Source organism: Protopterus annectens, chromosome 9.part0, assembly GCF_019279795.1.
Source record: "Protopterus annectens isolate FY-2018-M chromosome 9.part0, PAN1.0, whole genome shotgun sequence".
NCBI lineage: Eukaryota > Metazoa > Chordata > Ceratodontiformes > Protopteridae > Protopterus > Protopterus annectens.
The window spans coordinates 369,803,905-369,828,098 of record NC_056743.1 but is presented as its reverse complement, the minus strand read 5'-3'; the positions used below and the strand labels follow the sequence as shown (position 1 = coordinate 369,828,098).

General features: G+C 44.3%; 1 protein-coding gene across 1 annotated transcript in view; it reads right to left on the bottom strand.

Annotated features, from left to right (window-relative positions):
• The window catches only part of XPO7 (exportin 7), a 4,001,819-nt gene that overhangs the window by 30,267 nt on the left and 3,947,358 nt on the right, over positions 1-24,194 (bottom strand). The window contains exon 26 of the mRNA XM_044082110.1: positions 23,373-23,500. Coding sequence (XP_043938045.1) covers positions 23,373-23,500 — 128 coding nt within the window. The remainder of the gene's footprint in view (positions 1-23,372; positions 23,501-24,194) is intronic.

Sequence of the window (24,194 nt, the reverse complement as noted above, 5' to 3'; positions counted from 1 at the left end):
CAACAGTGCACTCTACTGTAAGAAAGCTGGTAAAGTCAAGCATTTTATGACTGTTTTGATCTCAGGGATAGGAGCCATGTTGTCTGAAGCAGCAGATTCTTTCTTTTGTTTTGAGACTAGAGTTAATTGCTAGATTTTACATATATAACGATTTTAATTGCTGTAGTTTCCTGAACAGGTGCAAGCTTACTAAGAAATGTTAATGTAGAGTTTCTGTTAGCCTGGGAAACCACAGAATCGTTAAAAATGATGTAATCTAAAATGAGTCAGCAGGATGTATTATCAATTTAAAGGATTTTCTCTGAGACAGAGAAAGAGAGCATTTTGCATTTGTCTTCAGAACTGACCACTCATCAGCACTTGCTTTGCTCTGTCTGTATGTAAGTAGGATCTTAGACTTTAGTGTTTCTCTTAAGGAATAGATAGAAAATAGTAAATTTAGACTAGCTGTTTTCTATATTTATCTCAGAACTATTATACTGTATTATCTGAAGCATTTTCATGTGATGTCTGAACTCTTGACTAGTACTGTGTAGTAAGAAGTATTGTGTATTTTTATTATTTATTATTAAATACTGTTAAACCTTTCAACTGTGACTGTTTTGTATAGAGATAATTTAAGCCCTAAAGTACATTGCATGTATATAGTGATACTGTACAAAGACATTCCAAATACGCCTTGATGCTCAGTCAAATTTACCATTTGGATAATAATATTGCACAATAATAAGTGGACACCCTTTGGTAAAGACCTTTCAAGTAGCAGATAAGTAATGGTCCTGGTGGCAGTGATTACTACCTTATAGCCTGGACAGAAGGGGCACAGCTAGTGAACCTGTGCCAGCCTTCCCCAGGAGTGTCTGTGTGGTTGTATATAAATCATATCTCAAAGTGTGTGTGCATGTGTGTCAGCTACTTGGGCAGGGACGCGAAGCACTGGTTGGACAGAGAGAGTGCTAGGAGGACTTGGCTTGGGACCCTGGCTACCGCACCCACTCTATAGCTGTGCCAGTGGGAAGTCTTATTGGGGGTCTGGAGAGAAAGGGAGAAACCAGCCCCAGACTGACTGTGATCTCTGTGTGCTCTTAATGGAAATTGTACTTTACTGTGTGTATTTGTTATCCTTCTCAATGTGGACGTCCCTCACTGGCGTTAGTGGTGAGGACTGAGACTCCTTGATTACTGGGCCAGTGCACGGCCATCACATATTAATTGTTTGGCAGTGATGGGATACCCACACCACATATTAACTGATTGGCAATTGGCTTGTAGTGGTGTGGATAGTGAATTCATGTCACTTGTGTACAGTGATCACTGAAGGTGTTTTTGTACTCTAAATCAGCCAAGCAGTGAATTATTTTTGTACTCTAAATCAGCCAAGCTGTGAATATTCAGAGTTCAGATCACAACTGTTTTATTTCTTTTGTTAGTTTAGTTAGTCAGGGAGAGCAGGCAAGCATGTCAGTAGAGGAGTATGGCAAGTTGTCAAGGAGCCAGTTGGTTGAGATGTGGCAGGCTAAGAGACTGGTGCATGGAAACCTCACTAAGGCAGACATGATTGCAGCTTTGGTCACAGCTGCATCAGACAACAGCAATCAGAAGGATGATCAGACTGGCAGTGGAGGTGTACTACACTCAGAAGATGTACAGCTCAACCTTTCTGCAGAGGACTTAAAATCCATCTGGAGCTGAAGAGTTGAGTTCGAGGCCAGGTGTTTGAAAACAGACGCAGCAGAGAGACTATAAGACGTCTCTAGGCTAAGGAGAATGAGAAACTTCTACGCCTGGAAGCTGAGGAGAAAAAGCAGACGCAGCATGAAAAGGAGATGCTGACTATTCGCCAGAGTCATGGAGGTAATGGGGAAGGGAGTAACTGGATCCCAGAAGCACAAAAGGTCAGTAAATTTCTTCTGCAGTTTGCAGAGGGGGATAATTTTGAAAGTTTCATTCATATGTTTGACAGGGTATGTAAACAGTATGATGTTGACCAAAGGTTCTGGGTATGGTTCCTGACCCCCTTACTCCATGGTAAAGCTGTAACTATTTTGTCTAAAATGTCTGACATTGACTGTTTTAATTATACTGCTGTTAAGAATTGTTTGTTAGCATTTTTTAAGCTAACACCTGAAACTTATAGGAAAAAGTTTTGTGAGCAAAGACGCAAGGCAGATGAAAGTGTGTGTGAATATGTTGCTGAACTGAGCAGTTATTTTCATAGGTGGGTGAGTGGATGTCAGGTCATCACTTTTGAAGGGCTTGGCAGACATTTTGGTGAGGGAACAAGCCCTTAGCACTTTGCCTGATGACATGAGGATCTGGTTAGCTGATAGACTATGTGCTACTTCAGAGGAGTTAGGGAAGAAGGGAGACCTACACCTAGAAGCAGGACATCGCTGCACAGGAAAGGGACCCCCCCAGTACTGCTCATGGGTCTAAATGAACCCATGGTGGGAAGCCCAGACTGCCCCAACAGAATATGCCAGTAGCAGGGGAAGCCACTAGTCCAGGTACACGACCAGGACCTAGGGTTAAATGTTTTGAATGCAACCAGTGAGGCCATGTGGCATACATTTGCCCACGGAGGCAAGGTGAGGGAGCCAGTAAGTGGGAAAGACAAAATGTCAATAGGAGGTTGTCTTGGGACAACAAGGGTATCAAACTACCACAAGAGGCTATATCCTATTGTAGTGAATGGCAAAGAGGCCACTGCTAAGACGGACACAGGCTCTGACCTAACCATTGTAAAACCTGCAATGGTTATAGTGGAGCACTACTTGCCTGGGCAGTCTACTCCAATCAGAGCTTTAGGAGGGACCCCATTCCAAGTACCTTTGACTAGGGTTCACCTTGACTGGGAGGGTGAAAAAGGAAACCAGCAAGTACGTGTGTTTGAGGATATCCTTACAGATGTCCTAATAGGGAATGATTCGGACAATACAGTACCATGTGCTCATGCAGTTGCACGCAGTCAGCCTTTGAGACAAGCACGTGGGTATGGTAGCCTGGGGAAGACCCAGACAGATCGCATACTTGCAGCCAGGACTGCTGAGGTGGTTACTTCAGGGAGGGAGCTACTCTGTAGCAGTGAGACTGAAGGAGAGCCACAGCTGCTTGTGGGTACGGATGTCCCCTTGGACAGAGTGATTGCAAAAGTAGAGGTGAGAAGTAGTACCCAGGCTGACAGTGAGGCACCACTGTCAGAGGATGCCAGACGTCCTGTGGAAGGGGAACTGGGAAGAGTTACAAAGAGGGAGTTGAGACAGGCTTAGCTCTCAGACCCTACATTACAAGGCCTGAGGCAGGTAGCTAGTGAGGCACCTGATTCTCAAGGGAAGGGGGAATCTGTATACTGGGACAAAGGGTTACTGTATAGTGAGCAGACCCCAGAGGGAGGGCTAGAAGGTGAGAGAATACAGCAGTTGGTAATGGTCAGAGCCTACAGTATGGCACTTCTAGCCATAGCCCATGATATTCCCTTAGCAGGTCATATGGGCATAAAACGTACAGAGAAGTATTATGCAGAACGTTTACTGGCCTGGAATTTTCCAGAGATGCAACATGGTACTGCAGGACCTGTGAGCAGTGCCAAAAGGTATGCATGGCAGAATACACTGTGAGAGCTCCTTTGATGCCTTTGCCTGTGATTGAGGAGCCATTTCAGAAAGTAGCTATGGATATTGTGGGGCCTCTAAGTACCCCCAAGTTCCACAGGGAAAGGCATGCTACAAGATACTCTGAGGCAGTGGCTTTGTCCTCCATTGAGGCAGAAAAAGGTGGCAAATGCTTTGTTAGAGATTTTCAGCAGGGTAGGTTTCCCAAAAGAAATACTGACAGAGGTGCCAATTTCATGTCAGACCTGCCGACTTGTCTGTGGAAGTTATGTGGGGTGAAGCACCTGAAAACCGCCCCTACCATCCCCAGACTAATAGTCATGTTGAGAGGTTAAATTCGACAATCAAGTCCATGCTACGGGCATTTGCAGACCAGTATAAGAGGGAGTGGGACAAATATTTGCCCCATCTGTTGTTTGTTTACAGAGAGGTTCTCCAGGAATCCACAGGTTTTTCGCCCTTTGAGTCGCTGTATGGGCACAGGGTGAGGGGACCTCTAGATTTAATTCGAAGTGAGTGGGAAGGTGAGTGTGAATCTTACAAGGAGTCTGTTGTGGCATATGTCCTAAACCTCAGGACAAGGCTCAGGGAATTCATGGGCTAGGCCCAGGAGAACCTGGCAGAAGCCCAACAACAGAAAAATGTATGGTATGACTGAAATGCTCAAGCTAGAGAGTATGCTGTACGGCAGCAGGCAATGGTTCTCATTCTTGTCAGACACAACATGCTGCAAGCAGCCTGGGGGGAGCCTACAAGGTGGTAAGAAAGGTAAAAAGAAGTTATGTCTTAAAATAATGTTCCATCTGTATTGTTGATCCTCGTTCAGTCATTACGTGTGGTTATCGGTTCCGACCTCAAAACCGAGCCGGCCATCTTCCAAGCTCGCGTCAGCTATGAACACTTACCCAGAATTACCCTCTCCCTGTTACCTCAGATTGAGTTTGCAAGTCAAAAGAAGGTAGAGGCTACCTCTGGTCAAATGAACTAACAGAACCGGATGGTGAGATCCACTAGAAGCCACAGGAAGGGGAAGGAGGGAGGGTCGTAATGACCCCGGGGTTGGATGGAGAATCCATGGTTGATCTAGCAGGTGAGGCCAAAGGAAGGGGAACCAAATCTGACGAGGCCAATATGGTGCTATGAGGATTACTTTGCTCTTCAACCAGCAGGCATTCTACAGAAAATGGGGAATGAGGGGGAGAGGTGGAAATGCATAAAGTAGACCCGAGGGCCAATCGTGGACTAGAGCTTCCCTGGGGGACTGTCCTGGAGGGGAAATCAGGGCAAAATAGTTGCTGCATTTGTAGATGGTTGGTGACGCAAAGAGGTCGCAGCAAGGAAGTCCCCAGCAGCTGAAAATCTCCGCCGCTATCACGGGATTCAGGGACCACTTGTGAGGTTGTAGAATACAACTGCTGAGTCTGTCTGCTATAAAGCTGGAACTCCCGGAAATGTGCATTGCTAGAAGAAAACGATTGGTAGCCATCGCCCAATGCCATATTCTCATGGCCTATCGACAGAGTGGGTAAGATTTGGTTACGCCCTGTTTGCTAATGTAAACCAGTAAAAAACACACAAAGCAGGTGCCCAAGAGAAGTCAGTCCAAAGAACGGGAAATCCGTAACACTGTGGATAAACCGTTAAAGCTGGCAGCTTTTCCAAATGAATAAGAACTGTTACTAAAGACCAATGGTAAAATCCAAGTTAAAGAAAGCACAGTAAAAAATCCCTTTAACGCAGAATTTATTGATTACACAAGTTGAGCGTTTTCGCTGTAGCCACAGCTCCAGCTTCCTCAGAAGTACAACAGATTACAATCAAACTCCACTTTTAGTAACAGTTCTTATTCATTTGGAAAAGCTGCCAGCTTTAACGGTTTATCCACAGTGTTACGGATTTCCCGTTCTTTGGACTGACTTCTCTTGGGCACCTGCTTTGTGTGTTTTTTACTGTTTGCTAATGTACCAGACCATCGCCATGTTGTCTGATTGTATCGCAATAGTCCCAGACGGCAGCAAGGGATGGAATGCTTCCAACACCAGAAGCACCGCCCTCAGCTCTAGAACATTTATATGCATTATCTTTTATAGTACTTTGTTTATAGCGTGTATTTTGTCCTACTGCTTTTACCACCACTTTCTCTTCTCCCAGCACTGCTACCGACTGGCCTGTACTAGGTCTTGGGTCTCACACCCTGTCTAGGACTGCTGCCTCTACCCCAAACTAAGGAACATTACCAACCTCTTTGGGATTCTTTCCCCTAAAGGACACAAGAAAGTACGTTTTATACTGTCTGTTACCTAAAACTACAATTGTTATTCTCACCCTAGGTGCAACCTGTAAAACCCAAAGCCAGGATAGCCAGCAGCCAAACCCTTCCCCCTCCCAACCAACAGAGTAACTATTCTCAAAGCCTTCTTTAACTCCTATGTTAACCTACCTTTACTTTTTAGAGCTGCAAGCCCTGTGAGTAGCCTCGGCTGCAGTACTATCTGTGCCCACTAGGTGGCTCCCTCCTCCCAGGTCTTTTTTCCCACTGCAACAATTTCTACTTTGTACAATTTTCTCTCAAACAACCACTATACTTCCTACCTTGCTATCTGCCAGACCCAATCCTACCCCATTACTTCTACATACTTCTCAACTGAACAACGTACTATCTCCTTGAAAAACTCACCTTAACAATCAGCACTCCACTGATTGTTTTCCCTGCTTTTTCTTCTTCTTTGGCTCTTCCCGCTCCGTTCACCCTTCGGGCTCACTCCGCCCCCCTACCCTACCCCCAATTCCCACCTGCCCCACTACTCCTAAACTTATACTACCCTAACCACTCCCCTGATTAGCCACTCCTACTAAACAGTATCATCCAATCACAACTCATCTCCCACGCACCCACTCCCCAATTCCCAACTCTCCAACACTCTAACTCCTCTATCACCACCCCTATTTCTCCTAGACTTACCTACTACTATAGCCACCATGTATCCACCAACACCCTCCTCATCCCCTAAACTAAAACCATTCTACTACCTCTTAACCCCACTCATAATACTTCATCTCCTTACTGCCTATGAATTCCACAACCTGCCTAATTCTCAACACTCTACATCGAGTACAACAATCCACATCCACACACACACTCCTCCCTCAACACAACCCCACTTCCACTCCTACAGTATTTCTCCAAAACATCTCCATCCAATACGACCTACATACTTAAACCCAAGGACTAAGAACTATTACCAACTCCTACTAAAGTTCACCAAACTCATACAAAGTTTACGTAATCTCATAGCCGATAGTGACATCCATCCTAACCCTGGCCCAAGCTCACAAACTATCACTAACCCCATAGATAGAACTCCTACCAACATAAGAAGCTCACATAATGCCCCCAAATAATTTCTAGTCTGTCACCTAAATATCAGAAGTATAAATAATAAACTCCACTATCTGCATGCACTCATAGACATACACTCACCTGATGTTTTCTGCCTTACAGAAACCTGGCTAAAACCCACTATCCCTGACAATTAAATATTACCCCCCCCCCCACTTACAATATAATAAGACTTGATCGTAAAGTAAGAAAAGGAGGTGGAGTAGCCGTCCTATATAAATCCTCTCTAGAGTTAACTACAATTAACATCCCACTTGACCTAATAACTACCAACACTGAAACAATAATCTCAAGAATTCAACTCAACAAAAACAAAGCTATAAACATAGTATGTAGTTATATTCCTCCTGGCAATAACATAAACACCTTAAAAAGCACACACCAATGGTTATCCTCCTCCCACCCCCAAGAAACAATCATACTTGGAGACTTCAACATCGACTGGACAACTTGTTCAGCACATTTCCCAACCACCCATATTAACTTACATGGTTTCTCCCAAACTATTACTACCCCCACCAGAATCAACAAATCTAACAAAAATGAAAGCATTATAGATTGGATCTTAATAAATATAAACCTCAGCTGTACAAAGCAGGTACCCTACCTGAGGACATGAGCGACCACCTCCTAACCTACATAATTAGAAAAAGAGAAGACATACCCCACCAAACCACCTTTACAACCCGCAGGTATACAAAGAACTTTAACCTAAATAATTTCCAAACTGATCTAAGCTTATGCAGATGGGCCAAACTTAAAACACTACCCCTTGACCAAGCAGTCTCAGAATTCAACACCACTTTCCTAACCATCTTAGACAGGTACGCTCCCACACGTAAATTCAGAGCCAAAAACAAAACAGCACCATGGCTAACCAATACTACTAGACAAAAACTTACATCTAGAAATAGAGCATGGACCTCATGGAGAGCCACCAAATCCCCACATAACATACAAACAGATAAGAAATGAAGCTAAAAGATCTATTATGTGAGACCAGCAAAACTACTATTTCAATTTACAGCAAAAACACCAAAATCAGCCTCAAAAATTCTGGTCAGGACTGAATAAGCTACTCCACCCAGGTAAATCCTCTACCCCCATACCCTCAACAACCCTACAACTACCTCCTGAATCAGTAGCAAATACCTTTAACACTTTCTTCACTGAAACCGTCAAATCCCTAGCCAATACTCTATCTCCCTCCTCCTCTTCAACAACCTCACCTACTCACATGAACCCCTCAACCTTAAAGTTTGAGCCTATCCCCACAGACTATATCAAATCTTTACTTAAGAAATTAAAACCTACTACCCTCGCAGCCAACCAACGTCCCGCAGAATTCCTACAAAAGGCCACTAAAGTAATAGCTTACCCTATCTCCCATCTTAATCAATCGTACTATCCAAGAATCCTATATCCCCTCCATCTGGAAAATCTCACACATTCTTCCACTTCATAAAAGAGGGAACTCCATAGAACTCGCAAATTACAGACCTATCACAATACTATCTCCCCTAGCCAAAATAATGGAGAAATGCATGAAGAAGCAACTATTAGCCCACCTCACCCACAATTCTCTCCTAGCCTCATCCCAGCATGGTTTCAGACCAGCCCACAGTACAACCACTGCCCTTCTCTCCTTCTCTCACACAATAAATCACAACCGTAATTAAAATCTGCTCTCCTCTGCCCTCTTCCTCGATCTATCTAAAGCATTCGACATGGTAAATCACAGCCTACTCTTAGACTCTCTCAAATCACTGTCCATAGATAACTCAGTATGTAACTGGTTCCACTCATACCTAAATGGTCAACAACAAGCTGTCTTGTGGAAAGATAATCTATGCCTCCTTCTACCTGTGACCCTTGGCGTACACACCAAGGCTCCATTCTAGGTCCTCTTCTTTTCTCTAAATTCATCAATGATCTGCCCAAAATTATACCACAGGCTACTTCCATACAGTACACAGATGATTCCACACTAATCTGCACTGCCTCTACTCCCACACATTTACAATCCCTAACCCAGTCTACCTTTAACAAAGTAGAGAACTGGCTTAATAATCGTCTTCTCCTATTGAACCCAAATAAAACCAAACTACTACTTTTCTCCCCCACCCAAAAGCAAACACCACCAATATTTACAGTCTCTTCTAACAATGGGACCACAACTTCACCTGAACCGAACACCAAACTACTAGGCATAATCATTGATAATCTGAATTATAATGCCCATATAGACAAAACCATAAAAACAGTAAATAAAAAATAGAATCCATGTATAGGATAAAGAAATTTCTAACGCCAACTGCCAGAACCACCATAGTTAGCACACATCTTCTGTCCTCCCTTCTCTATGCCTCACCCATCCTCACTAATCTATCTAAATCAAACCTCAACAAAATCACCAGCTGCTATAACAATATAGCAAGATTTGCCACAGGCTCCACATACAAAACCCACCATTGTCATAATCTTCACAAATTAGGTTGGCTAGAACTACCCAATCAAATATACTATAACCAACTTATAGTTATTCATAAAATCCTCTACCAACCTACCAGTACCCCGATTCTAACTAAAATTATCACCCCCTATAACAACCTAACATCCCTCCGCTCATCCAGCAGAATGCTAGTACAAACAACCAAAGCAAACAACTCAGCTGGAGATTCTTTGTTCTCCAACTCTACTGGAAAAAAAATGGAACTCCCTTCCTCCAGAAGTAACCTCTAAGCTCCCTGCCTCAATTCAAAAAATCTCTAAAGACACACATGCACAGACTCTGGCTATGTCCATGTCTAAACCCAGACTAAACTATACAAAAATGACACTGAGCTAGTCAAAAAATAGTCGTGCTCCTATCAAAACCCCAACTGACCCAAAAACATAACAAACGTATTTAACCAAACTAGCTCAAAGATGTGTCTACCAATTTTCTCCCTCTATAACTTATTTTTTCTCATCTCTTTCTTATCTTACTTGCTTTCTAACTGAAAATGCTCATCTTACTGACACACCCCTCCTAAAAGACTGACTTCTCTGAATTCACTGCTTCAAAGAAAATGTTTTTTATGTCTTATCTATTTGTAACCTACATATGACTTTTGTCTTTGACCTATTGTTAACTTTCTAAAGATTACAACCTGCATTTTTCTTTCTCTGTTACTAAACCTTTGTAAATAGATCTATTGTTACTTTTTAAATATCTTATAACCTACATCATTATTTGTTACTAAATACCTACATTTTTAATGTTGTTACTAAATGCTTTCAAAACATGGAGCTTTTCTCCCCGGGCCTCTGCTGAAAATGGATATGTATCCAGTCGGACTTTCCCGGTTAACAAATGTAAAATAAATAAAATACATAAAAATGCAGATGGGCCTCCATTTCGGACCAAGTACCTTGGACTATCGGTCCCTGACATAGCCCCCCCCACCACATCAGGGAGACGTCCGTGGTCACTGTAGACTTGGGCTGTTGGGGGAAGAAAGGGTGAGACCACTGTGACGGGTTGTGGGCCATCCAGCAATTTAAATCCTGTTTGCACCTGTGAGTCACCCGAATTTTGGCTGAAAGACGGTACTGAAAAGGATACCATTGGGTGAGCAGTAGCCACTGTAGAAGCCTCAAGTGAAACCTGGCCAGGGGTACAATGGTTATGGAGGCTGCCATGGAACCCAACAACTGTAGAACAGAGTGAGCTGTGGATTTTTCCCTTGAAAGGACTGGGATCAATTGTTGCTTTATTCGTAGAATTTTGTGCTCTGGAATGGATGCTCTGCAATTCTTTGTATTCAAGATGACCCCTATGAATTCTGTGGAGTGAAATGGGGTGAGATTGGATTTTTGTCAGTTTATGGTTATGCCTAGCCTTTCTGCAGAGAGGAGAGAGTATGCCAGGGCTTCTTCCAATAGATGTCTGGTGGGGGCGGAGATGAGCCAGTCGTCTAGGTATGGAAACACCTGAAATTCTTGTAGTCGCAAGTGAGCTGTGACGACTGCCATGTACTTTGTGAACACTCTGGGGGCTGTAGAGAGTCCAAATGGCAGTACTCTGAACTGGTAGTGACCGGCTCCCGGACGGAAGCAAAGGAATCTTCTTGATGGTCTGTCCACTTTTATGTGGTAGTATGCATCTTGAAGATCTATCGAGCACATCCAATCGTCTTTGTCCAAAAGTGGAAGGATAGACTGTATTGTGACCATCCGGAATTTTTGTATTTTTACAAACTTGTTCAAAACACTGAGATCCAAAATTAGTCTCCAATTTCCGGTTTTCTTTGGCATCAAAAATAGTCTTGAGTAGAATCCGGATCCAATCTGGTCTGGAGGGACTATCTGGATGACTCTTTTTTCTTAGCAGTTTTGAAATCTCTAAAGCTGCTTCTTCCCTTTGACTGAGTGGAACGTCGGGTAAGTTTTTTGGGGAGCAGGACAAAAGTCGAAGGGAATATGATAACCTCTGGTTATAATCCTTTGTACCTAAGAATCGGTGGTGATGGTTAGCCAGGCAGAAGGGTACAAAGAGAAACGACCCCCAACCACTTCCAGAGGAAAGCAGTTGGGCTGCTCTTCAGGAGTGCTGGTAGGATTGGCCAGGGAAAGAGTCCCTGGAACCCTGGTTACGCGGACCCCCCCCTGCCCCAAAAAGGGTGTCTTCCCTGTGAGTTTTCCCATCTGTCTCTAGGGGAGAACTCGGCCTGTGTGTCATATGGAAAGGACCCTGAGACTTTTTGTACCATATTTTCCCACTCCAAGTTTCTGAGGGGAAGAATAACGGACACCCACAGCAGAAAGGGTCTTACCATCCTGTTCACATTTGGCCAGTGTGCTTTTAACCTTGGGTCCAAACAATGAAGAGGCTTTGATGGGAGCGTTGAGAAAGGAAGCCTTGAAGGGTTCCATGAAATTACACAAGTGCATCCAGGTGTGTTGTTACAGAACAATGCCTGATCTCGCCGCTCTAGCTACTCCTTCTAATGCGCGAGATATCAGGCACATGGAGGAGTTAGATATCGGTTCAATGGTGGCTAGCTGAGAGGCCACTTTGTCACGGACCTCATCAGACACAGCTCCAGCCAAAGTTTCAGAGAGCTCAGAAATTAAATCTCTTTGAAGCCTGGTAAAGTTTGCCATATAGTTCAGGGATGTGATTGCAAAGATCACTGATGCAAAAGTATGCTTCCTTATTCTGTCCAGAGCCCGGGACTCTTTGTTGGGTGGATGGACAGTCTTGTCTTTCTTCTTCCGCCAGGTCCTTTTTAGTTGCGGCCGCCACAACCAAAGCATCTACAGGAAGACCTTTGGACCAATGGGGATCAGTACCAGAAGGGGACAAAATGTTATCTGGCCTCTGGGGAATGGCCTCAACGGTGTTAGGAGCCTTCCATGCACACTGCACGATGAGCCGGACCAGTTCATCGGCAGGTGGAGTAACCCAGGAGGTATAGGGCCAGGCGCAAATGGCCTGCAGGAACACAAGACTCTTCAGAGGTCAGGTTCGAGGGCTGCCAGTCACCTCTCTGTTTAAGAATTTCAAGAATATCTCCAAAGGATACCTCAGAGGGAGAACGAGGGGTCCCTTCCCCATCATCAAAGTCTGTGTCTTCAGTAAGGGACTCCCCTGTGTAGTCCATGTGCTTCCTCTTGCATGAGCTCTTCTGACGAACTTCTTCAGAGGGAGAAGCAGGGTCTCCTGTGGCCCTTGCGCCCGTTGTCCGCCAGGAGCGACTTGTGTACATTACGGTCCAGAGGAGGGCGGGGAGAGTGATAGCACAGGATCGCCAGCCGACACCAGAGCCTTCTCCATTAGCTGGAAGGCTGGTCCACCTGAAGAGGGGTGAGTGTCCAGGACAGGGGTCACCCCTCTCCTAAGTGCCTCAGCCTGCCGACTCGGAGTCCCTGGATGGCTGTGAAACACCAACTTACGTACGCCACAGCTGACATCCTGGGTCACAGCAAAACTCTCCTGCCATGAAGGCAACTGTGGCTCCTTAGTGAGGTCCACAAAGGGAACCGTAGAGGGGGATGACTGTGCTATATCAAGGGGCTTCAAAGGCAATGGAGGAGAATAAGTAGGGGTCTTTGGTAAAGGGTGATCACCTCCTGAAGAAGGATAGGTCCTGGGAGGTGAGATACCTCTGGCCAAAAGCACTTGCTCCACAAGACGCAACACGTCGTGTTCAGAGAGGCTTCTAGTGTATTTCATGGACATGGCTGGGGGGAAATCAGGTCTATCCAAAGAAGGAGAAAGCTCGGTGCCCACCTCAGCTGTAAAGGACTGCACTACAAGTGTCTGCACCAAGGAAATCATCGGTGCCAAAGTCATGGTCTGCACCAACGATAAGGTCGGTACCAAAGTGGTTGTCAGCGCTAAGGCCGGAACCGAAAAAATCGGTACTGATAACTGAATTGTCAGTGCTGAGAGGGTAGTCTGTGCCAGGTAAATTGTCGGAGCCGAAAAGGCAATGGGTGTCGAAAAATCCATCAATGTCGTAACAGTCTGCATCGACTGGACAGTCGGTGCCAGTAAAGAAGTCTGAACCAAGGAGCCCCTCGGTACCGATACAGTAAAGGGCATGCTAGTCGGTGCCAAAGTCACAGATGGCACCAATGGCCTCAGTGCCGAAGGTCTAGGTACCGAAAGCGCTGGAGCCGAAGTCAAATCCAAACTGGAAAGCTTAGCTTTCTTGGGTCTCTGTTCCTGGGAGTCCCCAGCAGGGTACAAAGGAAGAGACTTGGCCTTTATATGTTCATCACTCTTTCTTATGGGATCTTGGAGGGGTTGAAGCCTCCAACCCAGAAATAGCCTCCGAAAAAGGAGATTTATGTAGCCCCTTCGATATTAATTTATTTTTTCTCTCAATCAACGTCCTGTTAGAGTAATTCTTACAAATCCTGCAGGGCGGGTCAACTGTTAAATGAGGCACACCCAAGCAAAAGACACACAGGGAATGTGCATCTGAAGTAGGTCATTTATGGTCACAATCTAAACATCTTTTAAATCCTGGACTACCTTTTCTATCTGCCATGTTAGAAAGAAAGGAAGACAGAAACCCAGAAGAAATACCAGCAATGGTACAAGAATTACCCGAAGGTAAGAAGGAAAGGGGGTTTACCAACAATGGTAAAAAAGAAATTACCTTGCGGTAAAGAGGAGGAAAGGAACTGAAAAGATTCAAGAAAGGATAGTCTCTAAATGCGATAACTTAAGAGAAAACTATCCAATAACTTTTCTGTGAGAAAAGGTAGATTTTAGAATTTAGTATGAAGAAAAATATTGTACTTAGCTCAAGAGAAGTAGCTTGACACGACCGAATGGCGATGCGGCAAACGAAATCTGAGGTAACAGGGAGAGGGGAATTCTGGGTAAGAGTTTTAGCTCGAGCGTTTGTAGTTGACGCAAGCTTGGAAGATGGCCGGCTCAGTTCCGAGGTCGGAACCGATACCCACACGGGGTCGGAACCGATACCCACACGTAAAGAATGAACAAGAATTAACAATATCAGATGTGATGTTACCTACATGGTGGAAATGCTAGGCATGAGGCAGGGGCACAAATTGTACCACGTTAACATGATGAAACCTTACCATGATAGAGAGGCCCTTATACTGAGTATTTGCAATGGATTGCAGGAGTCTGAGGGAGAGCTGGTGACTGATCCCCTCAGTGAGGCTCGGACTGACACCTCAGTGGAAGGGGTAGCAATGTCCCAGCAGCTATCTCCTACCCAGGTTCTAGAAATCTGAGCAGTGTTACAGTAGTTTGGGGACGTGTTCACTGGGAAACCAGGGTGCACCCACCTGGGGCAGCACCAGGTGGATATAGGACTACAAATGCCTATTAGGCAGGCCCCTTATAGGGTGCCTGAGAGAGAGTCAAACAGACTCCGAAGGAGGAGATACAGAAGATGTTGGAACTAGGAGTAATTCAAGAGTCCAACAGTCCCAGGGCCTCCCCAGTTGTGCTGGTGCCAAAGAAGGAAGGCAGCACCAGGTTCTTTGTGGACTACAGGAAATTAAATATTCACACAGAGTCAGTTGCTTACCCCATGCCTAGGAGAGACGAAGCCCTAGAGCAGCTGGATGGGGCTAAGTATCTTACCACCATTGATCTTGCCAAGGGTTACTGGCAGGTGCCCTTGACTCCCATTGCTAGAGAGAGTTCAGCCTTGGTGACTCATTTTGGCTTGTATGAGTTCACAAAGATGCCCTTTGGGATGCAAAATGCCCAGCGACTTTCCAGAGGCTGGTAGATCATATCCTAGCAGGAGATTTTGCCCTTGCTTACCTAGATGATATTGCCATCTACAGCCATTCCTGGCAAGAGAACCTTCAACATGTCAGGGAGGTGCTGGGCAGATTACAGAGGGCAGGATTTTGTATTAAGCCGAGCACATGCCAGGTGGGTATAGCAGCGGTATCCTACCTGGGACATAGAGTGGGGAGTGTTAATATCAGGCCAGAACCTGCCAAAGTAGAAGCTATTCAGGCATGGCCTGCACCTGGTACCAAAAAGCAGGTGAGGGCATTCTTAGGGACAGCAGGGTACTACAAAAAGTTTGTCCCCAGTTATAGTACCATAGCTGCTCCCCTCACAGACCGGACAAGGACAAATAGGCCAGATAAGGTAGGGTGGACCACAGTATAGGAGCAGGCATTCCAGAAGCTAAAAGAAGCTTTGGGAGGACCCCCTGTGTTAGCCAGTCAAGATTACAGCAAAGAATTTGTTGTGCAGGTGGATGCTTCAAACCATGGGGTGGGGGCTGTACTTAGCCAGATTTCTTCAGAGGGAGAAGAGCACCCAGTGGTTTATCTCAGTTGCAGGCTCCAACCCAGGGAGGAATGCTATGTAGCTGTAGAAAAGGAATGTCAAGCCATAGTGTGGGCACTGCAGAAACTTCAGCCTCATCTGTATGGAAGGAAATTCACTGTAATTACAGATCACAATACCTTAACGTGGTTACATCGAGCCAACCAGCAAAATGCCAAGTTGCTAAGTTGGAGGCTAGGGTTGGGAGTAGCAATGCCAATGCAGACGGGCTCTCAAGACAGGGAATAGGGTAAGGTATACTCAGATAGACCTAACCCTCTCAAGCAACGTTTCTCAAGGGTCACTTGAAAAACTAGCTCAAGTTCTCCGGGGGAAGATATGTGAAGGCTGCCAGCCTAGCTAGATAGAATTTTGTAGATAATGCTGTCATTTGTAAATAGTAATATAAGCCACAGGCTTTTTCTCTTAAATGTGAAAACACTGTATTGGATGTTGAAGTTCACAAATGTAACAGTGCACTCTGCTGTAAGAAAGCTGATAAGTCAAGCATTTTATGACTGCTTTGATCTAAGAGCTTGGAGCCATGGTGTCTGAACCAGCAAATGTTTTGAGACTAGAGTTAATTGCTAGATTTTACATATATAATGTCTTTAATAGCTGTAGTTTCCTGACCAGGTGCAAGCTTGCTAAGAGATGTTAATGCAGAGTTTCTGTTAGCCTGGGAAACCACAGAATTGTTAAGAATGATGTAATCTAAAATGAGTCAGCAGAATGTATTATCAATTTAAAGGACTTTCTCAGAGAGAGAGAGAGAGCGTTTTGTATTTGTCTTCAGAACTGACCACTCATCAGCACTTGCTTTGCTCTGTCTATATGTAAATAGGATCTTACACTTCAGTGTTTTTCTTAAGGAATAGATAGAAAATAGTAAGTTTAGACTAGCTGTTTTCTATATTTGTGTCAGAACTATTATACTGTATTATTTTAAGCATTTTCCTGTGATCTCTGAACTCTTGAGTAGCAATGTGTAGTAAGAAGTACTGTCGTGTGATATTTATTATTAAATATTTTAAAACCTTTCAGTTGTGGCTGTTCTGTGTAGAGATAATTTAAGTTCTAAAGTACATTGCATGTATACAGTGATAATGTACAAAGCCACTTCAAATAAGCCTTGTTGCTCAGTCACACTTACCATTTTGATGATAATATTGCACAGTAATAATTGGACACCCTTTGGTGATTACTACCTTATAGCCTGGGCAGAAGGGGCACAGCTAGTGAACCAGTGCCAGCTTCCCCAAGAGTGTCTGTGTAGTTGTGTATAAATCATATCGCAAAGTGTGTGTGTGTGTGTGTCAGCTACTTGGGCAGGGACACGAAACTCTGGTTGGACAGAAAGAGTGGTAGGAGGACTTGGCTTGGGACCCTGGCTAAGGACCCTACTCTATAGTTATGCCAGTGGGGAGTCTTATTGGGGATCTGGAGAGAAAGGGAGAAACCAGCCCCAGACTGACTATGTTCTCTGTGTGCTCTTAAGGGAAATTGTACTTTACTGTGTGTGTGTATTTGTTATCCTTCTCAATGTTGACGCCCCTCATTGGTGTTAGTGGTGAGGATTGAGGCTCCTTGATTATTGGGCCAGTGCACAGGCGTCACAAGGGGAACCATATTTGTCGAGGCCAGGAGGCAATGAGGATGACTAAGCTCTTCGGCCGACTTCCTTTCTGCAGAAATTTGGGAATCAAGGGAAGAAGGGGATAAACAAAGACGAGAGGGCCAAATGTGGACTAGAGAATCTCTTGCTTACCCACCCTGAGGGGGGATAAGAGGAAATTACCTGCAGCACTTGTTATAGTGGGGGGATGCAAAGAGGTCGCAGCAAGGCTGGACCCAATGATGAAAAATCCTTTTCACCAGAGAGACCACTTGTGCAGCATCAGAATGGACCTACTTAATTTGTCCAATAACATGTTGGTTTTCTCTGTTATGTGCACTGCAAATAGAAAGTGGCCTGAGGAGATTGCACATTTCAAAACTCTCATGGCCTCTCTGCAGAGGGTGTATGATCAAGTTCCTCCTTGTCTGTTGATGTACCAGACTACAGGCATATTGTCTTTTGAATTGCAATAGCCCTGCAGACAGAGCATTTTGAAAGGCCTGCAATGCTAACAGGACTGCTCTCATCTGTAGTACACTGATATGCAGACTGGTTTCTTGGGGGGGACCACATGCGCTGAATTGTCCTTTCCAAAAAATGGCCCTCAACCCAGTCAGAAGGCATCCGTAGTCACTGTGGCCATTGGGGGGTGGTGGAATAAAAGGTTGTCCTAGGTGAATGTTGTCCATCTGCATCCACCAGCTGATGTAACGATTGCAAATAGCACTTTGACTGGAGAGGATAGGAGTTGTTGAAGAACACACCACTGAACAGCTGGAGTCCACTGAAGAACACGCATAAAGAATTGTGATAAAGGAAGCAATACAATGGCTGCTGCCATAGATCCTAGTGCCCGAAGAACTGACTTGGCTGGGGGAGATGGACGGGAAATAAGCAGATGGACCCAATACCAAAGTGTGGATATATGATGAATTGGTAGTGATGCTATATGCATTGTTGTATTCAGATGTGCACCAATGAGCTCCAGGCTCAGGATTGGTGTCTAGTATGATTTGGCATAATTTATTGTTATCTGAAGTAACTGGGAAATTGACTGCAAACAGTCCCTGGACTGTTGAAGAAGATATCTGCAGTGAGGTGACAAATCCAGATATGGAAACACTTGGAATCTTTTGAGTGTCAGATGAGCAGCTACCACTGCCATGTTTCATGTTTCTGGTGAACACCCTGAGGGCTGTGGTGAATCCAAAGGGCAGGGCTCTGAATTGATAATGACTAGCTCACAGCCAAAAGTGTAAATGTCTTCTGGACCGGCTCTCTATTCTGATGTGATAGCGGGCATCCTGAAGATCTATACAGCACATCCAATCATCCCTGCAAAGAAATGGCAAAATGGACTGAATTCATTCCACTCAGAGAGACCATTCAGAACTTTGATTTCTTTACATACTTGTTCAAATTTCTGAGATCCAAAATTGGTCTGTTGTCCCCCCAGCTTTTTGGGCACTAAAAAGAAGCATGAGTAATTTCTGATTAGTCTGGTGGGACTTCTTTGACGACTCTTCTCTAGCAGCTTTTGAATTTCACGTGCTGCCATTTTCCTCTGACTACATCGAACATCAGGAAATTTCTTCCTTTTGTGAACAGGAAGTTGGACAAATGGAATGGCATAACCTCTGGATATTATTTTTAGCACTCAGGAATCTCCTGTCATGTTTGCCCAGGTATCTGGGTGCAAGGATAATTGGTCCCCTGGCGGTATGCAGAGTTGGAAAGTCAGGCAGCACTTCAGAGGCACTGGAAGTGTCTGTCCAGAAAGGAATCCTGGAAACTCTGGTTTTGCATGCTCCTCTGCCTCTAGGGCAATGTCTCCCACTGGAACTTCCTTCTCTGCCTCTGGAAGAGTTATCCCCATGCAGATCTTGGAAAGGTCCCTGAGATTTTCGGAACAAACTCGATTCCCACTGCAGAAGTCTTTCCTTCTTGTTCTCTGCAGGTAAGCGTCTCTTTTATTGATGGCCCAAATAAGGATGTGCCATCGAAGGGGGCACTGATGAATGTCATCATAAAAGGTTACTCAAAGTCACACAGCCGCATCATGCATGTCGCCTTAGGGCAATGCCTGAACAAGTTGCTCGTGAGGGGGCTTAAGCGGTGTGTGAGAGAGATCACCCTCATTGAAGCGTTTGAAATAGACAACAGAGTGGCCAATTGAGAGGAAGTTCTTTTGAAATCCTCTGCAGACACGTACTCAGAATGAATCTGAATGCTCCTTGGCCAACTATCTCTGAAGTCTCGTAAAGTGAACCAGGTTAAATGAGAGACCTCAGGGCGAAGGTTGCGGAGGGAAAGATTCGCTTTCCAAACCTGTCTAGCGCCCTAGGCTCCCTGTTTGGCTGATGGACCGAAGAGTTCTGTTATAGCTTTCTTAGTGGCTGCTGCCACCACCATATCATCTACTGGGACTACTTTGCTCCAGTGGGATCTATCTTTGAAGGGGGGCTAAAAATTTATCAGGTCTCAACAGTATCCTGCTTCATTCATGTTCAGGGGCAGGGGAACCTAAGACATAGATGGGCCAGAACAAAAGCTTCCAAAAATACCAGTTCCTCTGGAGAGAGATTTTTGGAAGACCAACCACCTTTTTGGTGGATAATCTGTAATATGTCTCTAAAGGAAATATCATCCAGTGGTGATCTGGGGGGCGTTTATATCACATTATCGAAAGATGAAAATAGCGAACGCTATTTCATCGGCCCCAAAACATCTAAACCTGAAAATCTCGAACATTCAGAACAGCGAATTTTTTCCCATGGAAAAAATTTGCTGCTCTGAAACACATACACACAACACAAGCACATCAAACAAACAGCAACCACACACATACACTTAAATTCCTACATCTAACGCTACACTAAACTAAACATACACTACTATTGACCCACTTACCTTAACCCAAACCCTAACCCTAAGGTCCGTCACTATCGCACACTTACCTAACCCGCGCCCTAACTCACTTAAAGGACCCCTAACCCTAATGTACAAATAATCGCACACTTACCTGAACCCAACCCGTAACTTTCCACCACACCGCTAAGAATAGCAAAGCCACAGAAACGGCCAACCAAATTCTTTCTCGAGGAAAGAATTCGCTGTTCTGCAGCTTCACTGTTATTAGCGTTCGCTGAACAGTGTTCGATATCAGAACATTCAAAGTTTTAATACTTCGATGTTCTGATATAGACCAATCTGGGGGAACCCTTCTCCTTCATCAAAATCTGTATCCTCCTTGTGAGACTCCAAAGGGTAATATATGTGCCTCATCTTACACATTTTCTTCAGATGGATGTCTTCTGTGGGTTGTTCAGGGGAGGTATCCGAAGAGACTAGTTCATCTATAGGAGCTTCTTGGTAACTAGTTGGAACTGGCCGTCTCTGAGGAGTAGGAATGACTGAATCAGAACATGGAACAGACAAGGGAATATGGGCTGGATCCAAGGAAAGAGAAGGTGGTCCTTCTAAAGGGAGAAAAAGCATTTTCTATGACCTTCAAGGCAGATGGACCCAGAGAAGCTGAAACCCACTGCATCCGAGCCAAAGTTCCTGGTACAGGCAGGTCACAATTGCGCATGGATTCATGACTTGAGGATGGAATCAGACCCAAACTATCTAGGGCCAAGGTTCTGAGGGCAGGGACGGATCCGACAACAATGGAGTCAATCCCAGTCACAAGGGTCCGACACCAACATTGTGGCTCCAGAACCCATTCCAATCTTAAGGTATCAGAGCGGAACTAGTTAGGGGTGTTGTCGCAGTCAGAGATATCTTCAGATTAGACTCTGGACTTCTCAGGGTTTTCGGATCCAGGGACTCAAAGGGACTGGAGAAGGAGATAAAATGGTATGAGACATTGTTGGAAGTCTCATGGATCCAATAGGGGACGGAGCCAGTATGACCCCCCCCCCAAATCTGGATCTGAGTTCTGAGAATTTTTCTCATCATCCCATCTACATCCACTTATGATAAACTTCTGGAAAATCTGTGATGTAGTGGATTCTGGCCTTGAGTGCTTCTTATTGGTTTGCAAGAATGGACAGTGCACAGTAGGAGAAACTGGTTTTAACAAATACTCTGGCATGTGACTTCTTTAAGAAGTGCCGGGCTTTGGATCCAAGGGTCTGGGATTCAAGGGAGATGCCATTGGGCTAGTCAATGTTATTATAGGATTCAAGAATTTTGGATCAGATGATTTCATATCCAAAGATCAAGTCTTCGGGTTTGACAATGTTGAATCAGAGGTTTTTCAACTCTTGACAGGTGGCTCCAACGAAGTTCTAGGAGCAGACTTAGAAACTTTGGTGAAGGTTTGAGCCCCAGAAGATGAAGTCAAAGTAGCAGGTAGAAGGCTTTTCAGAATCAAGTTGTTGCATCGGTCAGCCAAATCCCTTGGGTTAAAGGTGGAACAGATACTGCAGTTAGTATCCAGGTGACTGGCTCTGTGGCAATTAATGCCCTCCTTGTGGGCATCTAAATTTGGAATTCTGTGCCCACAAGAAGTGCATTTGTTGAAACCTGTCAGTTTATCTGACATGGCAGAAATTAAAGTAGAAAAATGTTTAAGTATGAAGCAGTAAAGTAACAAAAAGCTGAAAGAAAACCTTTCTTTTTCAGGGGGAAAAAAAAAGGAATTGGCTAGGCATAAAACGTCCCTCAAGGGTATCACAGACAAAGAGAACAAGTCTCTTAGCTCTGTCAGCTAAAGTGATTTCATCTGGATTAATCCTCTGTACTCTATTTCTTGTTAGTCTTGTCACCCTCTGGGTCACAGGCGAGATACCAGACTTCACTTGAGTCCTCTAGATTACCTTTGTTTTCTAATGAGAATAATTGGGATCATACCATAGATAATTTGAGGAGACCCATGCATGGGATAAAGCATTTAGAAGGTACCTCCATCCATCAGTAGTACAGGGGGGCAGTTCTGGGGTAAACTTTCTGTTTCCTGTATGCAGATCCAAGTTGTTCTTGAATATGGACACGGATGAGCTTTGTTTTATGTGGCTGGGGCATCTGTTACACAGCACTGGTATCCTCTGTGAGAAAAACCTGTCTATTCAATCTGTTTTGTTAATGTTGGGGAAGAGCTCTAGATGGGAGTATAGAACTCTAGACAGAGTATTTCTGATACCATTTCACTTGCTAATGTGCAGTAACTCCACCCTGGGTCAGAGAATGCCTTGTATGCTAGACACAGGTCACCGCTTAACAGTCTGTAGGATACAGAGTATAGTGAAAAGGCTTTCAGACCATCCACATAGAAGATACTGTTTAGGCTTTGTATCCTTTTAGTAAGGCATCTCTGCGGGCTTTCCAGTTACTGCGTCTGTCTGGAAGACACACAGCAAAGGGGGCATTACACTGAATGACTGGTCTAATGAGGGTTAAGAAAAGGGGAACAATGACATCCCCTAGATCTAGACACAATCTCTTTGTTTATAAGCTGTGCGACACAATAGGACTTTCTTATGACAATGAACACAGTTTGGTCCAAAGGTCACTATCCACATAAGTTCTCAAACCCTGAACTGGGTCAACTCTCAGGTGTGTATTGCCAACGTGGAAGTTCCCAGGGTACATGACTTTCCAAAAGGATCCATTAATGTATTTTTGGAATTTAATTTCAGTCCATGACTGTGGCACCAGGTAATTATCTGGAACAAACTTTCCCGCAGGATGGCCAAGTAATTTGGGGATTTAATGGCAGCTCCTAGCTTGCAGTCATCTGAGCAGCTCGTCAGCCAGACCCCTTTTACAGTATTTATTTACTAAACTATTGTTAGTAAACGCCAAAAAGTAGAAGTCCTCATCACAGAACCAGAGAAGTTAGAGAGTTCACAAAGTAAAACATTAGCACAACAGTACACTTCAATATTAAAAAAAAAAGGCTCAAGTACCAACCTGTCTCTGTTTTTCGTCAATAAGTTGCGTTCAATACCTTCCATGAGATTTTCGAAGCAGAGGTGCATAGCTTGCTGTGTCTCTGGAGGCTGGCTATTCACTATACTGTTTCTCAAATCGGCAAAATACTGAAAATAAAACAAAAACATGAAAATGTACAGAAAAACTAACAATACAATGTGTTGTCCAGCAAGAATATGCGACTTTGCAGTTCTTTGCCATTTTGACTTAAATGAATAAATATTTTCATACTGCCAAATTTTGTTGGATTACCAAGCACACATTTATAGCAAGGTATTTTTCTACCATGAATACATGCGTGCTGAAATATGGTTCCCACGCTGTTCTACTTCTCCCGTTTGCATTATATTACTGATTTAGCTTTGTTAAGTAACACACTTCCAGTACAGAAGCAAGAAAGAGGGAAAAATCAGCAAAACTCATACATACATATACTGCAAATGGTTCAAGACAATGCAGCAGTTAATACCCTGCCTACAGTTTAACATTAATTTTAGCATCTGTAACTGGTGCTCCTTAAACTGAACTTACAAAACTAATCATACAGACTTCTGACCTAGCATACTGTTAATTACGTTAGCATGGCCAGGGAAATTCCCATTTCACAGATAGGCCTTTATGCAAATTCCCTGTAACTTAGATGTAGAAAATAAAGCACCCCACTGAGCGCACGTACAGCGTGCATGCTTATAGTAGAGTTCTACTCCTCCCCTGTCAGATAACATAGTTTCACAGTGCCTGCTGCACCCCACTGAGCGCACGTACAAGGTACATGCTTATTGTAGAGTTCTACTCCTCCCC